This window comes from Platalea leucorodia (genome assembly GCF_965183815.1).
Source record: "Platalea leucorodia genome assembly, chromosome: 5".
Lineage (NCBI taxonomy): Eukaryota > Metazoa > Chordata > Aves > Pelecaniformes > Threskiornithidae > Platalea > Platalea leucorodia.
Genome location: NC_138827.1, coordinates 19,238,620 through 19,259,306, shown reverse-complemented (window position 1 = coordinate 19,259,306; position 20,687 = coordinate 19,238,620). Strand labels below are relative to the sequence as shown.

The 20,687-nt window shown below is 42.9% G+C and overlaps 1 protein-coding gene across 1 annotated transcript; it reads right to left on the bottom strand.

Annotated features, from left to right (window-relative positions):
* Positions 1-3,410: 3,410 nt before the first annotated feature.
* Positions 3,411-17,401, bottom strand: LOC309591750 (interleukin-9 receptor-like; the record flags this gene model as incomplete). Its single annotated transcript, XM_082314505.1, has 9 exons — positions 3,411-4,043; positions 4,548-4,632; positions 5,683-5,797; positions 6,040-6,214; positions 6,549-6,685; positions 7,395-7,588; positions 9,902-10,010; positions 10,404-10,494; positions 17,309-17,401. 9 exons carry the CDS (start codon positions 17,399-17,401, stop codon positions 3,492-3,494), a joined length of 1,551 nt encoding a protein of 516 aa, XP_082170631.1. The 3' UTR covers positions 3,411-3,491.
* Between the last annotated feature and the right edge of the window lie 3,286 nt (positions 17,402-20,687).

Sequence of the window (20,687 nt, the reverse complement as noted above, 5' to 3'; positions counted from 1 at the left end):
CATTGGGCAGTTTGTAAGATGGTGGTGCTCTGAGTATAACCAATATTCTCTGTCCTTTGTTTACACAATGACCAAATTTAACAAAAATAAACTAAACAGAGCAAGCTTGTTTCTCTTGTCTCTGGAATTACTCTCCTCCTGTCTGCTTACTTAACCAGGAAAAGATTTATGCCTTTATTTGGCCACTGACTAATAGCAGTCTCTGGAAAAGAAGATTGCTTTCACAGGCTAGGCTTCTGCACCTTTGAGCAGGAGTTTGCAGATTAATGATCTTAAGCCCTGAAGCTCAGGGCTGCAGGGACTGTTTCAGCATGCCAAACACCACTATTTGACACTTGTGCTTTGCTTTGATGCTTTCGAAGCCACACTGTGAAGACAAGTCATCCTAACTGAGAGGTCATAACAGGCTGAGGGCTGTCTCTTAATGTTTGTGACTTGTTTGCTGCTTTTTCAAAATGAGTTTGTGTCAGTGCTGTGATACCTATACTGTTGAGAAACATGCAGTCTGATCTTCTTACCCCTCTTGAAATGAGCATGCAGGTGACTAAACAGCAGAACATTTGACAGAGATAACAGCTTCTATCACTCATTACTGGGAACACCAATACTTCACCAGAGGTATAGCTATTGGGTGGGCACTAGCAGAACTATACTGGTGCTCACATGCTAGACACCATGGGATGGCTCACCATGTTGGTCCCCCTTGGCTTTATGAGCTGTAAAATATATCTTCACTCAGGAGCCTTCTTAGCCCCTTTTCTGTTGATGGTGGTAGGGGCAGCACTGGCTTAGTGCTTTGGTCTGCAAACTGGGGAGAGCATTTAGTTCTTCCCTCTCCTACTTCCATGAAGTTTTCAAACCAGCTTTCACTAATGATTTGTATAGTCTATGTTTTCTAAGCTGAAGTTCTTTCCAAAGCTCTCAGACACTAACTTCTGAAAAATCAAAGTTTGCATTAATTCCTCTGCTTTATTTACTTCTGAATAATCATACAGTGTTAGTTGTTTTACTTTATTAACTTTAAGAAACAAAACCAGAAAACAAACACACAACTAGAACAAAATCTTTGTCACAGAATATTTTCAACTCCTTAGTGGCTTACAAGCTTTACTTAAATATCTTCTAAAATTGTTTCCTCTGGCAAAACTCAACAGGAAAAAAAAAAAAGGGGAAAATACCGGCCACTTTATTCTGGTTGCAGATGATACACATAGCATGCACTCAGTAGGCCCAGGAACTGAAAGCCTTCAAAAGCTTAACCAGAGCCCACATTATGGCTCCTTACTAGATGGTAGTTCTCTGTCTTCCACTGGAAGGATATATATCACACTTCGAGGCAAAACTCAGTCTTAGAATAGTTCAGAGATTCTGGGAGAAGCTGTGAAAAACCATAGCTTGAACCTAATAGCAGTCCCAAACATGACACAAAAAAACTGAACAACAAAACCCCAAACCAAAACAAAAACACAAAACAAAAGGACAGAAAAATGGGCTTTTCTAGAAAAATTGCTTTTCTAGAAAAATTGTAGGTTTTCATTGGCTGAATAAAAATGAGGCTTTGATTGTTCCAAAGACGTAATTGTAAAGTGGAGGCATTTTATTCTTTTTTTTTCTAGCTGCAACAACTAGCATTTTCTATGGGACCTTTCCTCTTTGCACTTTTCCCATTTTGTAAGTAGCTGCACAGAAGCAGAAGCAGCTCAAAGTTGTTAGAGTTTCACCTGGAGAACTGCTGATGCTGCGATATCATTTCAGCCCTTTAACCATCAGCCTGTCATCATCTCCAGACTCAGTTCTTATAGTCTTCCTCTCCTGGCCTGATGGACACAGGTGGCATCATCTTTGACTTTTCATTTCTCTCAAGTAATTTCCTACTACGCTCACTCTCTCTATTTCCTTTTGCTTCTCTATCTATCTCATTAAGTTTTGTGCTTTTTCCTTCCATAGCCTAACCTGCTGCTCCTTACTCATATCTGAATATAATTGTTCCCATTCTCCTTTTGCTAATATTAGCAGCGCAGAATGCCTTGTTAACTGAACAAGATTTTATGAAACTGCTTCAGTTTCTGTGCAGACATGTTCATAAGCAAGGGCTGTCAAGATCTGAGAGATTTAAGATACAAGTGATCTGATAATTTCAGGAAGCATCTCTCTCATTCTGAAGATTTGAAATTTGGGACACCACATCAAGCCACACTAGGGGGCCTAAAAGTTTGGGATCACCAAAATCCTTCAGGCATGTGATCTTCTTTTACACATTTTCTTCTCCAGAGGAAATTATAGCAACTGTTAATGACAGTAACATCACATTGTTCTCCTGCCATTAGATTGTGCTATCGTATAAAAAGCACCCTTGAATATGGTTTTTACAAGATAAAAAGCACAAAGGACCAGAAAGGGGATATTTTTTCAGATATCAGAAAAGCCCTGTGCTTACAGCACTGAAAGCTGACACGTCCTGTGGCTGTCACACAAGTTGGATGTGAACTCCTCCTTCTATTGCTGCTTTTCTCCCAGATGAAGACTTCCCGCAATAGTTCTCTGGCTTAGCACATGTTTTTGGGAAGGGTGTCTCAGTCTACTTTGTTACTTATAACTGAAATCTTTCTTTGCATTGTCGAAACTAATCAGTGCTAACAGTCATCAGAGAGACAAGGGAAGCAGTCCCAAAGAGGAGGGGATGAATGTCTGTGACTGTATGTATGCATGTGCCGGCTAGTGTAGATGCATGTGTACACATCTCAGTATGCTTGCTAAAACTGTCAAGCCCTTTAAATCTAGGAGGCATAACTAAGTCTCCAGGAATCTGCTTGGTGGGTAATCATTCATATATAGGATTTTCTGTGTCTAGGGCAGAAAGTAAACCTCCACAGATTTGGCTCAGAAAGGCTGCACCTGTTGAGCAGATAGGCAAAGGACTCGTCAATTCTGGAGAAATAATAAAAGCCCTGGAGAGGCAGTGGGCCTGGCCTGTTTTGTGATTTGTGCTATTCTTGCTTTTCACCTTTCTCCATTAGATCCGCCCAGCCACTTAACCTTGGAATAAATTTTTGTTAAAATCAAAGCAGTACATGGGGCTTAGTTACTGCAAAATAAAAAGTTACAGCCATTCAGGATAACAAAGAATAAAGCCCACTGCCTGATTATCTTTAAAGAGTGCAATTATAAATTCTGATGGAATCAGGAACCATTTGAAGTCATCAATTTCATATTAAGAAGCAAAATTTCCCTCTTTAACAAAAATTGTTTATCATGGTTTTATGAGGTCATGTGTCTCCTGAGACAGCAGATGTTGCCTTGCCATGCCTGTAGGGGTAGTATTTGCTAGCCAGAGGAGTTGGTCACAATCTTCTTCTGAAGTACAGAAAATGAGGATCTACCTAAAAATTATATATGTTTGTAATAGTCTGCACAGTCACCATTTAAGCCACTTGGGAAGACAATGTTGGGAGATGAGAGGACAGCACAAAGATCTTTGCAGTCAGTATTCCTCAGGGAAGGTCACTTTGATCATCCTGATGTTTGACAAGACTATTACCGTTGGACAGCTTCAGTGGTTCAGCAGGAATCAAACCTCCTGCGGTATCATTGTCACACAAGGTACAATAGTCACTACTGCTGAAGGACACATTTGCTATCTCCAAAGATTCCTGAAGCATAAGGAAGTCACCCTTTCCATGCTGTGAGTGAGAGGGATAATTCCTTCCCATGCTAGGGCTCTCAAGGTTGGCTTTAATTATTTCAGAGATTTTCAGGCCAACAGTACCATCAGCATGGTTTTGTGCAAACAATAGTCCCAGCCTCGCTTCTGTCTCTTCTGCTCTTACATACCTGCTGGGGACATACTGCTGGCTTGGACCTGAGGCAAATACAAAGTTTTCTTCTGCAGCAACCAGATTTGTGCTCTCCATAGGTTTCAAGGAGATCTGGGAAATCAGTTCTTGGGTGTTTAGATCAGAACTTCCACCTGCAGTCACTTTGCTTGAGTTGCTGGCCTCTTCTCTTCTGAGTTGGCTAAAAACTTCATTAGGTCCAACCCAGTCCTAGTGAAAGGATCAATAAATTCAGGACATTTTGCTTAGAGTTGGAATTTGCAAAATAACTGTTCTTTCAATACGGCTTTGGCACAATAATCCAGAGGTTTAGCGCAAATCTACCGGACAAAGTTAGAGTAATAGGATAGAGAATCTAGCTGCTAATTTCACAAGATTTCACAAGAAATTTTCAAGATTCCACTTCCAGAATATACTGCAAGCTGCTTGTATTGCTTTGGCTTTGCAAAGACAGGGTGCACCTTTTATGTTCAGCATGGATAGGGAGTGAGTGAATGGAGGGGTTTTATTTCTAAGGAGAGAGAAGCTGGACAGAAGCTCTGGTGGTGTAGCTAGTATGTGGAGGGAGGAAACTGAGAAACTATAAACTCCCTGGAAGACCAGAACCATGTGTCGGTAACTCTGCTCAGGAGCTAGAATGATTAATCCCAGGAAAAAAAAATCCTCCCCTCATGAACTGAGGGTCATAAGAAAGAAATGAAACTTATTTCTTACCTTAAAATTCCCATTGTGCATATTATAGAGTGGCTGAAAGAAAGCAGCTGGCGTGGGAATGTTAAAACAGGAGAGGCTTTTTGCCCTGAAGTGAGAAAACAACACTTAAAATAAAAAAACAGACAATTTTTCTGTATTCTGTCTTGATGATATAGCACACTGATTAGATGAAAGCCCCACACTTATGTTAGAAAGATTGCACGAGAAGCCCATTTCACATGGTTTCTGACATCTCATGCAATTGTTTGTCTGCCTCCTGTGCATGAATTTAATGTTTCTAGCCTGAAGCGCAGTCTTAAAAGTTTCTGAGGAATGCTGCAAACTCAATACTAGTCTATTACTCATTATATGCACTGAGCTATTTATGCATTTGTTTAGCAACTGATTTGATCTAAACCACTGTTTCTGGAAGTGTTTGAGAGAGTTCTAGTTTCATTACATTTAGACAAAGAAATTCTGCCAGACATCCTAGTCCCTTTATGAGAGTCTATCCTGTAAAATATTTTATCATATACACATCATGTATTCCGTTTTTCTAAGAGTGACGTATATGAAGCGTAATAATGTATGTCGAGGCAGAAAAGGAAGAGGTAGGAGATTTACCTTTGCTCTGCCAGTGTAAAAATTGCAGAGGGTGGTTGAACCAAGGTTCCAGAGACACTTTTTTCTCTGTACAACTTGGTCCTAGAACCTAAGAAATACTGAATCTGAGCCAGTGTAGTTTGCCTATATTGGTATTTTACATACCGACTACTGCCAGGTATGTCACAAGTAGCTTAACATTGACATCAGTTTAACCACCTTTATGGATTGCTGTGTACTTGCACTTTTAATTTATCTACAGGAAACTTAACAAAAAATTTCCATGGGTTTAAATTTCTCTAAGTCCAAGAGACCCTCAACCTTGAACTTTAGCTGAGTTTGGGGGCACTTTGGTCTCCCTAAGGATTGTGTAATGGGTCATTAACTATCATGAGCCAAGGAACCTGTCATGTCCCAAGACTGTCAAAAGAGCTTTTGAAAATGATTGAGTCTGTGCACCAGAAACAGGAAGCAAAAGGGTTGTAAAGACACTTGATTTACCATCTTCAGGCTATAAAGATCAAGGGGAACTTAATGCAAAACTATAACATACCTTGAAGAAAGCTTGCAGTTCCAAAATAAATAGACTAGGGTGCCAAAACTCAGAGGAATGAACAAGAACTGCATAGTTCTGGTATTTAGGATCTTTTCAGACAGTTTTGGTACACCTAGGAAAAGAATCAGCACAAAAATAATTGATAAAAAGTCTGGAAGTCAAGATAGAACCCCAAATATCCAAGCAATGAAAATGAAACAGGCTGCTAAAGACCTTAAGGAAAGCGATTTGCTATAAAAACTTGAAGGAAGCTAGTTCTGATTTGAAAAGCTTCATTTTACCAGGTATCTTCCTTTTTTTTGCAACATGGATGTGAAAAGACATGAATTAAGGTAAAAACAACATTCTTTGTACCTGCTTTTTGAAACACTGTTGTCTGGCTCCACTCACTCCACTGACTATGGTACGAATCCTCATTTTCAGAAACTTTGCAGCGAACTCGTGCAATGTAAGTAATGCCACTGCGAAGCTCTGTGGCTTCAATTTCTATCTGTGGCAGTGAACTGGGTGGTGTCTTGTTCAATGCGGTCTGCAAAGTAGTACAAAGAATTTCTGTTAACAAGCCTGAGCGAAAGCATGGTCTTTTAAATACTTTTTTTTTTTTTTTCCCTTTTCCAAATCCTCTTTTCTTGGATGCAAGAAGAGGGCCTGCATAATGATGGATGACTTCTGAATGCAGGGTTCAGGAGAAGAAGATTTCTTGATCTTCAGTATTGCTGTTTTATATAAAATCTTTCAGCCTTGATATGGGAAACCAGAAAGGTCAGGTTAAAACAGTCAGCTGCCAGAAGGCCCTGAGCTGAGTGGCAAGGCCATTGCGCCCAAAGAGCAAGGCAGTATCAGTGTGTGCTTCATCCAGTTACCTCCCAGGGCATGCTGTACTCCTTATACTGCAACTCATACTGAAGAATTTCGACGAGGTACCAAGGCACACTCCACCATATCTGACACTTGCTGGCAGTGACGTTGCTCTGGATGTTCAAAGGTGGATCAAGTTTTACTGCAAATAGAGAGGTAGATTTTTTCCACAATATTTGGGACATGAACACCACAGAAGGAGATACATGATACTAGGCTGACTAAAGCCTCGGAAGATAAATCTGGGTCTAAAGAGCGATACTAAGAACAGCAATAGACCAAATTAGCTTACAGGGTAGGTCAGAACAGCTACAGAACTGACATAAATTAACGATAACTCAGATAGCCCCTGGGGATAATCCTGCAAGCAAAGAACCGCTACAGATGTCACATTGTGCTCTTCCAACATACCACTAATATAGACAGACTCTGACATGTCGAATACTGGAACATTTGTTTGAAGTACCAGGCCATGGGACATTGAATTAGATCCATTACTTTGATTCCTCATTACTTCATTTCTTAGGGGAAAAAAAAAAACAACTATAGAGGCAATCCAATTGTACATTATCCATGGCACAAGAAAACATGATGCAGATAAGAAGTACACTTGAAAGGTGCTCCAGAGCCAGCCCTCTCTGACGTCCTGGAAAAGTCAGAATGGAGAGACACTGGGACTGCATCCTTACTGATGAAGTCCAGGTAGTGCACTGTCCAGGAATGGGCACTCTGGCTTGTTTCCATTATTTTCACTTGCTGTCTTTGAGACACCCTTTGTTAGAGAGCATATCAGCATACCCCAAAGCTGCTAGGCAGAGCCTCAGCCCACAGCTGCCCTGGTTCATACTTACTGTGCTTGCAGGGATTGTACTCTGGAAAGGTAATGTACGTGTGATTACGTCCAAAGAAGTTGCCTTGGAGAGAGACTCTATAACCATCTGTTTCCAAGATCTGGCTGGCTAAATGGATTGTGCAGTGGTACTGATTCTGCGTGCTCTCTCTGGCAGTCAGCGTGCAGCTGGCGTTGTGGCCCTTTGACCAGAGGCTAGAAGAATAAAAGGGCTGAAAGTTTCTTTGAAGTCATATGATGAAGTGCTTTTCAGTTTATGGAAAATGGGTGGCAACTTAGCACAGCACCACATTCCGGAAGAACATGGACCTCCTTAGTGCAGACAGCAGAGAAAGCAATGCTAAAGCTAGCTGGACAGCAGGGCTGAAGAGGAAGGAAGCGGACACCTTCATAACCTCACTGCTGAGAGCACCAAACCTCCCAGGAGCTGCCCACAGAGCCCAGTACCTGCCCCCTGCTCCCTCTGAAAGTGAGAGGGCTGCTATCTGTTGCTGCCGGGAAAGCAGCTGGCGTAGGGGGGTAGGAGTGGGTGGACGGTTAGTTGCAAGTGCACAGCACAGAGCTAACAAGTTGTATAATAAAGCCTCTTTTGCTACGAACAAACCAGTACTGACAGCAAAACATGTCAGAGATTGGTTGGTTGGTTGGGTTTTTTTTAAGCATAACAGGATGAATGACAGAAAACCTCATCTTGGGGAAATAGCTCCAAAGAACAGTCTTCTATTATTACATTCTCTAACATAGCCATTTATTAGCAAATTTTTCACGTTGCATGTGACCCCACAATAAACTGGGATACCACAGTTTATCAGCTTGGCATTTTTTCATAGATTTAAAATCCGGTGTCATTAACAGTTAGGCTATTTTTGACTTAACCTTACCAGAATATGAGGCACCTAATGTCAGTGTGGCTTACCCTCATGTAATAGTTCACTAGTTATTGATAGTCAAGACAACGTTACTGCATAATCTAAACACATTCATCTCAAATTAGCATATCACAATGCTTATTATCCTATCACCTAGCGAACTATTCACCTGATTTCTTCTGTTAGAAGAAAAATTATTCACATAATATTCTAAATCTGTTATTAAATCTGTTATTAAATCTAAATCTGCCTGAGGGGTGGGATGCCATCCAGAGGGACCTGGACAAGCTTGAGAAGTGGGCCTGTGTGAACCTCCTGAGGTTCAACAAGGCCAAGTGCAAGGTCCTGCATCTGGGTCGGGGCAACCTCTGGTATCAATACAGGCTGGGGGGGTGAATGGATTGAGTGCAGCCCTGCAGAGAACAACTTGGGGGTACTGGTAGGTGAAAGGCTGGACACGAGCCAGCAATGTGCTCTCACAGCCCAAGAAAGCCAACTGTATCCTGGGCTGCATCACAAGCAGCACGGCCAGCAGGGCGAGGGAGGTGATTCTGCCCCTCTACTCTGCTCTGGTGAGACCCCACCTGGAGCACTGCGTCCAGCTCTGGGGTCCTCAGCACAGAAGGGACACGGACCTGTTGGAGCGGGTCCAGAGGAGGCCACAAAAATGATCAGAGGTACGGAACACCTCTGCTATGAAGAAAAGCTGAGAGCGTTGGGGTTGTTCAGCCTGGAGAAGAGAAGGCTGTGAGGAGACCTTACTGCAGCCTTCCAGTACTTAAAGGGGGCCTACAAGAAAGATTGGGACAGTCTTTTTAGCAAGGCCTGCTATGACAGGACAACGGGTAATGGTTTCAAACTAAAGGAGAGCAGATTTAAACTAAACACAAGGAAAAAAATTTTCCACAATGAGGGTGGTGAAACACTGGAACGGGTTGCCCAGAGAGGTGGTAGATGCCCCATTCTTGGAAACATTCAAGGCCAGGCTGGATGGGACTCTGAGCAACCTGATCTAGTTGGAGATGTCCCTGCCAATTGCAGGGGGATTGGACTAGATGACCTTTAAAAGTCCCTTCCATCCCAAAGCATTCTGTGATTCTATGATTAAAGCTTATAACTCACTGGACTTTCAAAATCCTTTTGCGTGTATATATATATATATATAAATTAATTTAGATTAAACTACTAGGGGCTTAATTTCTAGGCAACAAGACAAGAAGTGATTAGAAATTGATTAGACAGCTTCATGTAGGATGGGCTCTGGAAGTCCCCAGATCATGGGGAGCAGAGGCTGGGATGGGAAGGCTCTCTGCACTGAGAGGCCCCTGCCAGAAGGGGACACCGGACGGACCAGCGGACTGCCCCGAGCCAGCATGAGATCATGCAGCCCTGTGTGCTGGAGCTCTGCTGCACCCCCACCCCCACCCCGAGGCCGTGGGCCCACAAAATGGTGAAAAGGGAGCCGCTTCCAAGGCAGCCCAGGTACGGGGTGATGAGGTGGCAGAGCTAGCTGTGCCACAGGTCTCCTGCTGTGGGGGGAGCAAAGCCTACAGCTGGGCCCCATCTCTGCTCCTCTGCACTGTCCTGCCCATGCCAGGGCTGAGGCTGCCACAGACAGCTCTTGGTGTGCAGCTCTTACTTGGTGAAATGCAGGTGGAAAGGTCCATCACCCACAGGCTCTTCCATTGCCCATATGCAGCTCACCGTAGTCACGTAGTTATTCAGGCAGCTCAGGCTGCCAGGGAACTCTGCAGAGGAAGGAGACCAGAGCTGCATTCACGTAGCACCTGATGAGTCCTTGCACGGTACATCAAATGCATTACTTGCTAGTGCTTCCTTTACTGACACCTCATCTATCCTTCCTCATGATGTTCTTTCTTTCTTGTACCGCACTTCACTGCATGAGATGAGTGCAAGATCTTAGGGCAGGGACCTTGAGCAGTGGCTACATTTTTTCTGCTGCCCAGTTTGTCCTGTATTTGCTCAGTTCCCTAGGCCTGGCATTGCCAGCGAGCTGTACCAGTTCCTGGGACCTGGGAAAGGGCAGTCACAAGATGTTGTGTTACACACTTTAGGGTCTGTGAATGAAAAATGAGCACATGCATGTTCCCATAGTACACCTATTCCAGATCCCCTCTTACCTCTCCCTCTTCCGCCACCAAAGAGCAGCACAGCAGTAATGCACAGCTGGAGGCCCAGCTGCCACACATCTCCTCCCATTCCAGACAGTAGCTAAAATAGAATGATTGTTAGAAGCAGTTTTGTCAGTATTTGTACCAGCAGGTTGAAGCTTTAGCTACATGCTTCTGCCAACCCTGACACAAGCTGACCTTGACTCTGTCAGACAGGGCACCAACTCAGCTATATAATTTCTTCTATAGGAACTGTTCTTCTCATGGCAGTAAGTAGTACTTTGCACAGGAATCTAAAGCACCAGATGCCTGAACTGAAATCTTTAATACCTGCCATTTGAGCAGGGGTGGAGGGGTGTTCCATCTTTCCTTCTTTCTGCATTTTTTGGCATCTGGTTTATGACAATTTAAGAGCAGCAGAGAGCCACAGTGGGTTGGAACAAATGTTCATGTTTCCCTGTATGCTGTTTCTGACAGTAACCAAAACCAGACGCTTAGAGAAAACCGTAGCAATAGAGGAAGCATAGATGTTCTTCTCTGAGAACATTCTCAGCCTCCAGGCATTTGCAGCTCAGGGGCCTCCTCAAGCAGACATAATTTCTGCATATTTGGTAGATTTTTCTCTCATGAGCTTGTCCATCACCAGTAGTCACCTGCTGAAAGCCATCTACACCACAAACACTGCTGCCTGCCTTTAATGAGGGTTCTTTTTTTCCTTCAGGGAGCCGAGTAGCTGGTCTTCTGCCAGTTCTTCTTCAACCTCCCCTTTCTCTTCACTAGAGGAACACTTGCTTGACCTGCTGGTGTCACAAAACTTTTGAGGGAGCCTTTCTTCAAGCCACTGGGAGTTGTCCTGAGCTAATGTGAAAGGGTTGGAGGTCAGGAACAAAAGCTGGGATAGAAATGGGTATTCTAGCCTACAGATTTTTTGTTTTAGAAATTCACCCACTTCATATCTGAACAAAACTAAGACCCATCATAGTTTTCTCTCTCTCAGACACACAAACACACATATACAAGAAGCTACAATTCCAGGCAGATAACCAAGCTGCTCATCTGCAGTGTGGGAATCTTGGGATCATATTTCTTTTCCATAAGTATTTCCTTGCCGTAAAAGAAAACTCCAAAAGACAAACAGAGAGAACAGCGGATATGCTCCTGGTCAAAGCACTCATTGGGGATATAGAATACTTAAGGCCTAGTCATTGCCCTAATTTACTTAAGGGCTGTGTAAGGATACTTGAAGTGTATCTTCTGCAATATGGAACGCTATCTCTCTACAAGGTTATGCTGGATTCCCTCTCTTTCTTTTTAACCAGAAATTCCATTGCATGAATTGTTTCCTGATGAACTTTTAATTTAAAATAATTTTTTTTTCATTAAAAGTTTCTGATTTGATGATTTTCCAGCAAACAAAGTTTAATATGAAGAATCCTGACCTGATCTACTCAGCAATATATGGTGGTTTTTTTTAAGATGCTTCCAGTTTGCAATATTTGCCGTTACTGTAACGCAGCAAACAAGCCCAGCACATCTGCAGGTAGTGTGCTGCTCTAAGGAGCCCATGACTCAGCCTGGAACTCAGAAAACATGAAGTGAATTTGTAGACAAAGACCAATAATAAGTATAGACGAAAACAATTACTTGAAAAATTAAAAAAATATTGGAGGAACACTGTACTGCTTGCCCAGCGTGGACACTGAACTGAGCTCTAGGGCTGGGATAATGAGAGACTGTGAGAATGGTCTGTCTTGAAAGAGCTTGGCTTAGTTATTGCAAAAAAGAAAAAACAACCAAAATTTGCCAGGGGTTATGATCTGTCCTTCAGAAGAAGCTGGGGGAGAGAGAAGTGTCAGGATAGGAGAAACACTAAGTACAGCATTAGCACAAGACCAAATGCGTATGGCCTGGCTATAGAATAGATCATGGTTTCTAACCAACAAAGGATCTGAAGTAGTCTTGAATAGGAATGAGAAAGAGCCTATGCTTAGCAAGGATTGTGATATTTAAATCAAGAGGATTGTTTTACTGAAGGGATTAAATGATCTGATGGCTACAGTAGCTGAACTCTATGACCAAGAGTATCCTTCCAGTCCCAGGTTTCACAAAGGTAGACAGCAGCATCCGTATATCAACCTCTTTCTTGTAATTATGCCTGCTTATGGTGTCCCTTTTCTAAATTAAATATTAAAATAATTACAGTGTTTCAAAAACGGATCAAGAGAAAAGGAATCTTGCTAGCTTCCACTTCACCACCTCTTTATTTATGGGGTTTTCATAAATATCCTGTTTTGCTGCAGACCTTCTTCAGAGTGGGGGTTGTCGAGAGGAAGTGTCACCATTAGCTGATTTTAGCTGAGGGAAGCTGGGAGGCATGAAGTCTCCCCTGCTTATCATTCTAATCAGGGTTGCATATGATCCCTGTGATAAATACAGTAAGACTGACTAAATATGAAATAGAGAGAGCTGCATTAAGTAGAATTATACATGTACTTACAAGAACTTGTTCAGGCGCCCAAACAAACAAACATAGGTCAAGATAACTAAACCAGGACAGAATATTTCCAGGTAATTGCTACTAATTTGATAAACTCCCCCCGCCACAAGAAGTTCTTTGTTCGGTTCTGCAGTGTTTGAAATATGTCAGACATTTCCTGACTCTCTAGCTCACCTGGAAACAAAGACAGCACGTTTAAATGCAAATTTGTGTGTTAGAAGCCATGAATGTTAGTCATAAGTAGGTCATAGAACACTGAATTCTGAAAGGCTTATCAGAAAATGATTTGGGGAAATAGCACATAACCAGCTGAATGAGATTCTGCAGTACATTAATGCAATTAGAGGAGCTAACACACAGACTGTGGATGCATATGAATTACAAGATGTTATTACAGCTACATGTAGCATTTGTAAGACCATTATTAGTTCATTTCTTCTGTTAGGATCTACAGTTGAAACAAAAAGTTGCTGAAAAGATGAAAACAGTTCTGAAAAGGGCTATAAGAATGATTTAATCCTGGATAACTTTCCTCAGAAATTACCAACTAAAGACCAACTAAATCTCTTTAACTTAACCAAAGGAAAGGCTAAGTAGTAATTCCACACCAGCCATAAGTATCTTACATGGGAAGATTTCAGGTAGGAGAAAAGTTGTTGGTTTTTTTTTTGTTTTGTTTTGTTTTGTTTGTTTGTTTGTTTGTTTTTTTAATCTACTAGAGAAAGATGGAAAGAATCCAGTAGCTGGACACTGAAGGTAGGTACAATTAGACAGAAATAAAGTGCAGAATCTGTACAAAGGGGAGCTACCTTTATTGCTGGAACTTCTTGCCTAAACATATGATCCAAGACTTATAGTCTATAAATCTTTGTTAAGTATCTTAAAAAAAAAAAAATCCTTAGCTCAGATGGAAGCTGTGAAATTGATGCAGGACTCAGTTATAGTTGCCTGTCCTAAAGTGATCATGTTAGCGTTCTCTTAACATCAGCAATCCTCAGCCTTACAAAGGTAAACCTCTAGTACATCCTAAAAAGCTGATTCAGAAACAGGCCCTATCACTTCTCAGTAACTGCCAGACACTTCCCACTTATGAGGAAAGGCAATAATTGTACATTTTATAGTGTTCAGGGGAAATACCAATTGCAAGCATAGAGACATATTAATGAGGTCATCTGAGTAATGTTTGCTGATGCTTGCAATGAGTTTGGCCTTGCAAGAAAATAACTGCAAACTCTGCTAGAATCCTAGAGATGCTCTGATGCCTTTTCTCATCTTTCATACTGACTGTGCTTCCTACCTGGCTCAAGTCACTCAGCTGTGGGAAAAGAATTGCCACATTACCCTAAGGCAGGTTGAGCAGACAATAGCCCAGCCTGACCACAGATGAACTGTCTTGGCAAGTCGCAGAAGAAAGTGACTGCTTTGGTGAAATTCTCTTCCCCTTATGTAGGTCAATATGAAGGTTTTGATAGGCTATGTAGCAAAATAGACATGGTCAGTTCAAACCTCAGCTCTTCTTGGTGCTGGACAGCAGCCAGCCACAGAATGGGACAAAAATGAGGCAAGTGCAAAAGCACTTTGCAATTTCAGTGAGAATGGATGGGTGAAGGGATTCTTGGTGACATAGCAGGCATTCATCATTCTTCCCAGTGACCACCATCTCTGAATGCTGCCAGTTCTTTCTGCAGCAGGAGGAAAGCCAGAAGCTGATTATGAAGCCAGGAACCAAGCAGAAACCAATTAAGGTGCCAGCACCATTGCAAGGCAACATCTCATTGGCATGCCCTGTGTCCAGTGCTAGCAGCAAGGGCACTATTACAGCAGCTAGGGGACTGGAAGACAAATCAACTTCCTAGCCAGGCTACTTGATGCTTTTTTTTGTTCTAATGCCCAGTTTCTGCAACATCGCTGAGTTGTGGGTGAAGGCAGAAAAGTCCCATGAAAATTATAGGTGTGGGAGGTGTCGGAGGAAGGGAGAACCACCACCTTCACTCTGCAGGAAAGAGAGACCAAATGTCTGAGAGAAAGCCCTGAAATGATACACCAGGTATGCTGCCATCAATCCAGGTGTTGGTTCAGCACCAGAAGCTGACTGGTGACCTCGAGGTTCCTAGGTGGTCGCAAGCTGGTTGCAATGGTGTTTCCATCCTTTCTGTATGTTTCCAAGGCAGAGTTGTTCTGTCTGTTACCTGCTGAAGGAAATGAGGCCTTGCAGCCATGCCTTTCCTCTCCCCTCCTGGGGTTCCATCAGCTGCCTCCATTTCTCAAAAGTCATTTCAATTTACTTTAACCAGAATTTGTACAACACAGATTTTCCAAATGCTCTCAACTGCTTATCAACAGAAAGACAGGTGATCGATCGACTGTTAACTGCTATATCTGTTTGTATTACCAGAAATCCATACTCAAAGTTCTGGCTAACCCCTACATTCAGGGGTCCACAGAACACACAATAAAAAGATGGCCTTTGCTTTTAAGAGTTTATAGGGTAAATTATTTGATAGATACCAGTGAGAGGGGAAGTAATACAAGAAACAGTAATACAGCACAGTCTCAAGCATGCGGGTAGCCTAGATATTGTCTGGGTTTTAGTAACTCAGCAAAGCAGAGCTTTAAGGAGAGACTTGAAGAATGAGGTTAAGGTAGCTCAAGAGAATTGTAGGCAGCACCTTCAGCGTGTAAGCAGTAGCATGGAGGAAGGTTCGGAGGAGTTGTTTGGATGACCTAGTGGGAAGTGGAAGCAGGCATTGTAGAAAGAGTTGACTTCTTGACATGGAAGTAAGAGATGACAAGAGGACAAGGAGAGGTTGTCAGTGACTTTGAAAGTGGGGACAAGAAGCTTATGTTTGATGTGATAGAGAAAGGGAGATAGAAGAACTGTGTAGAGAAATGTAATGGGTTCAAAGTGACGGACACAAAAAAGGACCTTTGCATCTCCAGCCTTTGGATGACTACAAGTGAGACAAGATCAGCTTTACAAAGGCCTGATAAAACATGAAATTGAAGTGCCATACAAGAGCATGAGCAAGGATTTCATGTGGAGATGTGTGCATAAGATTCTTCAACATGCTTGAGTACCCTTTGATACATACCACATTATATGCCAGCCCACAGCAGACAGCCAGGACTCCTAGATTCTATCCCACCATCAACTGTTATATACAGTAGATTGCACTGACAAAACAATTTTTCTTATTACAGCTCACTCATATGGTCTGCTATGCTCACCTAAATCTTAGAGGAAGTCAGAAGCTTCAGGCTCTGATTTGACAGTGGCTCTGAGCTGTTCCAAAGCATGCTCTCCTCGCTCTCCCTCCCACAGCAAGATAAAATGAGTGGTGCACAGTGGGAGCAGGCACAGCAGACCTGAACCCTTGAATACTCTGTTTCCATTCCTTACACCTTAGCAATTACTCATAAATGACCCGCTCTCCCTTGGACATAATCCCTTCCTTTGCCTCAGTCTCTTCCAGAGGCATCACAAACGGGCGCTAAAGAAAGGCAGGACACTGACTTGCACCTACGAAGTAAAACAGTGACAGGCAATAGTATATCTGTACCAGCATGCACATCCCTCCATCCATTAAGGTTAGCCCCAAGTGCACATCCTCCAGAGCGATCCATTGTGGTAAGTGTGATTGTGTATCATGGGCACTCCTTCAATCATCCCTGCCTACAAGAAAATATTGTGTAGGTCCTTTAAGAAAAATTAATGATAGATTATCTGCCTCCTGAATACCTAGGCCTCTAAGCACGTCTGACACAAGCACGTCAAGTACACATAGTAGACTCACATGATCAGCATGCGAACTGCTAGAGAGCAAGGAAGAAGTAGTAGGATCTCCTCATCTGCACAGATTATCAGAGAGAACCCCATATAACTGGTCTTTTTCTCACTTCATATTTGGAGAGCCGTTTTTCCACAATTTGATGCTCACAGCTATGTACTTTTAGATTTGACAGACTTGTATCCCAGAGGCTGAAAAAAGCTGCTACAAAGGATGACTACTGCAATAAAGCAATATTCATACACACACATATATGCATACACTAAAAAAGCATAATTTTTTTCTGCAAAGTTCCAAACACTTAGGGCTATTTTGGCTGGATTCATTTACATTCATCTGTTTCAGTCAGAGAGGAGTATCTAAAAATCATTTGTTCAGGATGGTGCCTCTTTCTAGCACAACCCATACCAGAATTAACGCAATAGTGTGGTTTTGCGCTCAGCAATCTAGCAGAACAAAAGTGCAAAGACCAATCTGGTGGTTTTATTGTTCTAAGTTCCTAGTACAAGAAACAATATAGCATTCCACATTTAGGTAAAGAAATTATTTTTCAATATCTTAGCTCAGTAGATATATCCTATCATTATTTACTGGCATGCATAGCACAGAAATATGTTAAACTGTCTTACCAGCTCAAAGGAAACTTCACTTTTCGCTCTGCTTCTGTCCCTTGATAATTTAGGCTGTGCGGTTTGATGATCAGGCAGTAGCAGCAGTGGCATAATAAAGCAGAGCTTACCGTGCCCGATTTTAAAGATAATCTCAAGAACCAATGAAAAACTTCTCAGATTATCAGATTGAGTTAAAGTAGCTGCATCTGCAATTACTCATTAGTGACAGAGAAACTGAGGAATTTCTGTTAAAGGGTTAACATTTGAAAGGCCAAGTAGTTCGCTGAATATAAAAGTACCTTCTTGCAACGTTTATATAAAAAAGGCCAACAGAAGAGCTCTCTAAGCGACCTAAAGCCATTTCCTAGCCTCGTCTGAATGTGAGGTGAGACTGCTTCCATCCAAGGCCTCTGCCCAGCTGTGCTCAGACACCTGAGCATCCCTGAGCTGCCCTGTCCTGTACCTCCTCCACAGCCTATCGCTGCACTGTGCTCAAAGGGGCAGCTCTGGAAGCAAAGGCATTGCAGTGCTTCCATGTCCAAATCCTAGAGTCCACACCCAGCTGCAGTGCTGCAGTGGTAGTGTTACAGTCAAGATCCATCAAGTCAGTCATGTACATGGGTCTAGTGCCAGAGAAGGGGAAGAGAGAAGCAGGCAAAGCACAGACTGAATAACAGTCTGCCAGTATTAGCTTTAGGGGCCAAGAGACAGCAAGACAGGGGCCATGCAAAAATGGTGCAAATTGGTGCTACAAATTGAGTTATAGTTCTTCTCCCAATATCTGCTTTTGGGCCTTCCCCATCCAGTAAGACTCCTGCCAACTCCCATGAGGCCCCATGGTTACCCATCTAAATGTATATTACACTTTTTACAGTTACAACAATCCTGAACAGGAGCAGAAACAGAAAGCCCCTAAAATGTAAGCAGCCTTCAGAGTGTCATTTAAGCAAATAACACCTGCTGCCTCAGAGCTGTCCAGATGCCTGTAGTTTGCCTGCTGCAGCAGCAAACCTCTTATGTCCTGTAGTGACAAATTGGATCCCTGCATTTTCCCAGCCTACTGCCGCAGGTCACCATAAAGATGCTACGGCTGTGTAAGACCCACAGCTTTTACCATATTCTGCCTACAGGGCAGACAAAAAAATCAGTACAAGAGTTCATCAGCAGTTTGGCTCAAACGGCAAAGCACAAACTTCTTTTACCAGTTTCCTTTCATATTACTATTCCAAAATACAAAGCAGTATTTCTGACAAGAATATCACAGCTCTCTGCAAGTTGCCTTTTTTCATACTTCCCCCGTGCTCCCAGTGCCACTCAGCCTAAAGACCATTAACTGAACTCCAGTTCTCCAAAGGCCACTCAGACCCTTCTTTCATGTTTTCTAGGGCCCATTTACACCTGTCCTAGTGTCCCACAATTAGCTTCCATCAGGTGAACAGTGTTTCTCACCAGGTGATTTGTTTTAAGTTGCATCTACCTTGAGGTTGGTTTGGTTTTTGGTTTTGTTTGGGTTTTTTTGTTGTTGTTTGGTTGGTTTTTGTTCAAAGTGCTCCATTTGTATAGACATCCACTGTTTGTCTACTGTGAAGCCAGTACCAAATGCATATGTTTTGTTATCTCCTCTGGTTTTGGATCACTATGGAGGCAAACGTAGTAATAGGAGAAACATCACATTACAGTCAAGGCTACTGGGACATGCAGCACTAGCTCTGTCTGTGCTGCATTCCTTGCCTTGTACAATGCACATTTTTTGAGCCTGAGAGCGCCTCAGATAGAGTGGGATTTCTGTGTCTACCTGCTTCTATGCCTGGCTAGTGAACACATTGTTAGTCTTTCAGAGAAGATGGTCAGTACTACAGTCCAGGACCACTTCTGTATCCTGGTCATGCTTTCACTCAAGAATCTGTGAGATTTGACCTCCCCCCTTTCCTCTGCTCATCAAGTCCCCCAGTAAAAGGACACTGTTCCGGTCAGTGCGACATCTTAAGTCCGCTATCGCATTCCTGATTGTTGTGAATACTGTGCAAAGTGCAGCAGACCACAGCCATCTAAGGGCTTTGTCTACATGGGCAGTGCTGCTGGCCACTTCTTACTACCTCATCCCACTGCTCAATGCATGACTAACCTCACCTTTGCAAGGCAGGCTGACGTTAGATCACCTGGTTACCTGAGCATGGCAGGTGTGGCTAAGCAGATTGCCCTGCAGTGAAAGGCTTAGGCAGCCTACTACAAACTCTGTTCTTTTAAGCAGGCCTGCATGGCCAAGCACTTAAACATCAAATGCCTTTACCACAGTATTATCATAACTCTTTCCTGTGCTTCACGCTGCTGTTCAGGAATCTGCCGCTGTGGGTTACTGAGGTCACGGAAGGGTGGAGTAAGACCTTTTACAGACAGCTTGTTTGAGAGCAGAAGGGGCCTCCCAAAAACCAACAAAACATGGGCTTGCAATACTACCAACGGCCCTAGCATTCCTGGGGAAACACAGTTTTTCCAAATTAGATATTGCTAGGTCAGGGACATTTGCAGTTTGCTGTTAGGAGCCACAGGAAAAAACCCACCTCCAACGCCTCCACATCCACAGTGTCAACAACTTTTTGACCAAAAGCTTAATTGTTACAGCTTGCCTCAAAGGGAACAGTCTCCCTTATTTTAATATCCTTATGCCGCATATCTTCTCTGCCTCCTACGGTGACCAGAGGCAACTTGTAGCCCAACATAGCAGCAAACCACCACCTTCTATCAGATGTGCAGCTAGACAGTGTAGCAATGACAGAAACAGCTCTTTCAGCAGTTCTGGGGCCAATGATGCTAACAAGGAGCATGCAGAACTGGGATGTAAAAGGGTCCTAGAAAGATAAGCAAGTTTCCCCTCCTCCCTTAAGCAGCCTGGGGCCAGTTACCACAATGTAGTTTCTGAAGTGCAAATAGCTGCAAGATGAAGCTGCAGAAGACCATGTTACAGACCATCAGTAATACTTCTGCCTGGTCCCCATTTGCACAGACATAAGCACGATGCAAGCAGACCTTTTAGGACAGTGTGGGGCAGGCTCAGCTCATCAACAAGGAAGTGGAGTTGGCCCGATCCTCTGCTGCCTCGTGGAGGACATGCAGGTCCTTGCAGCACAGCAGGGAGGATGCATAAGCACGCTAAGACAATACCTCCTATGACTTATCACAGAAGATGACAAGTAAAATGGAAAATAAGGAGGAAAGGAACAAAAAAACCCCCTGATTTCTTGGAGCAGCACGCAGGAAGCCCCTGAGCTAGGGGTGTATTGAGGGAGTAATAACAACATGGGCAAAGCTAAGCCGTGTAGGTTCAAAATCAACATAGCAGAGACCATGGCTGTTCTGAACAATCAAACCAGGGATGTGGATGCATAGAAAAACTCTC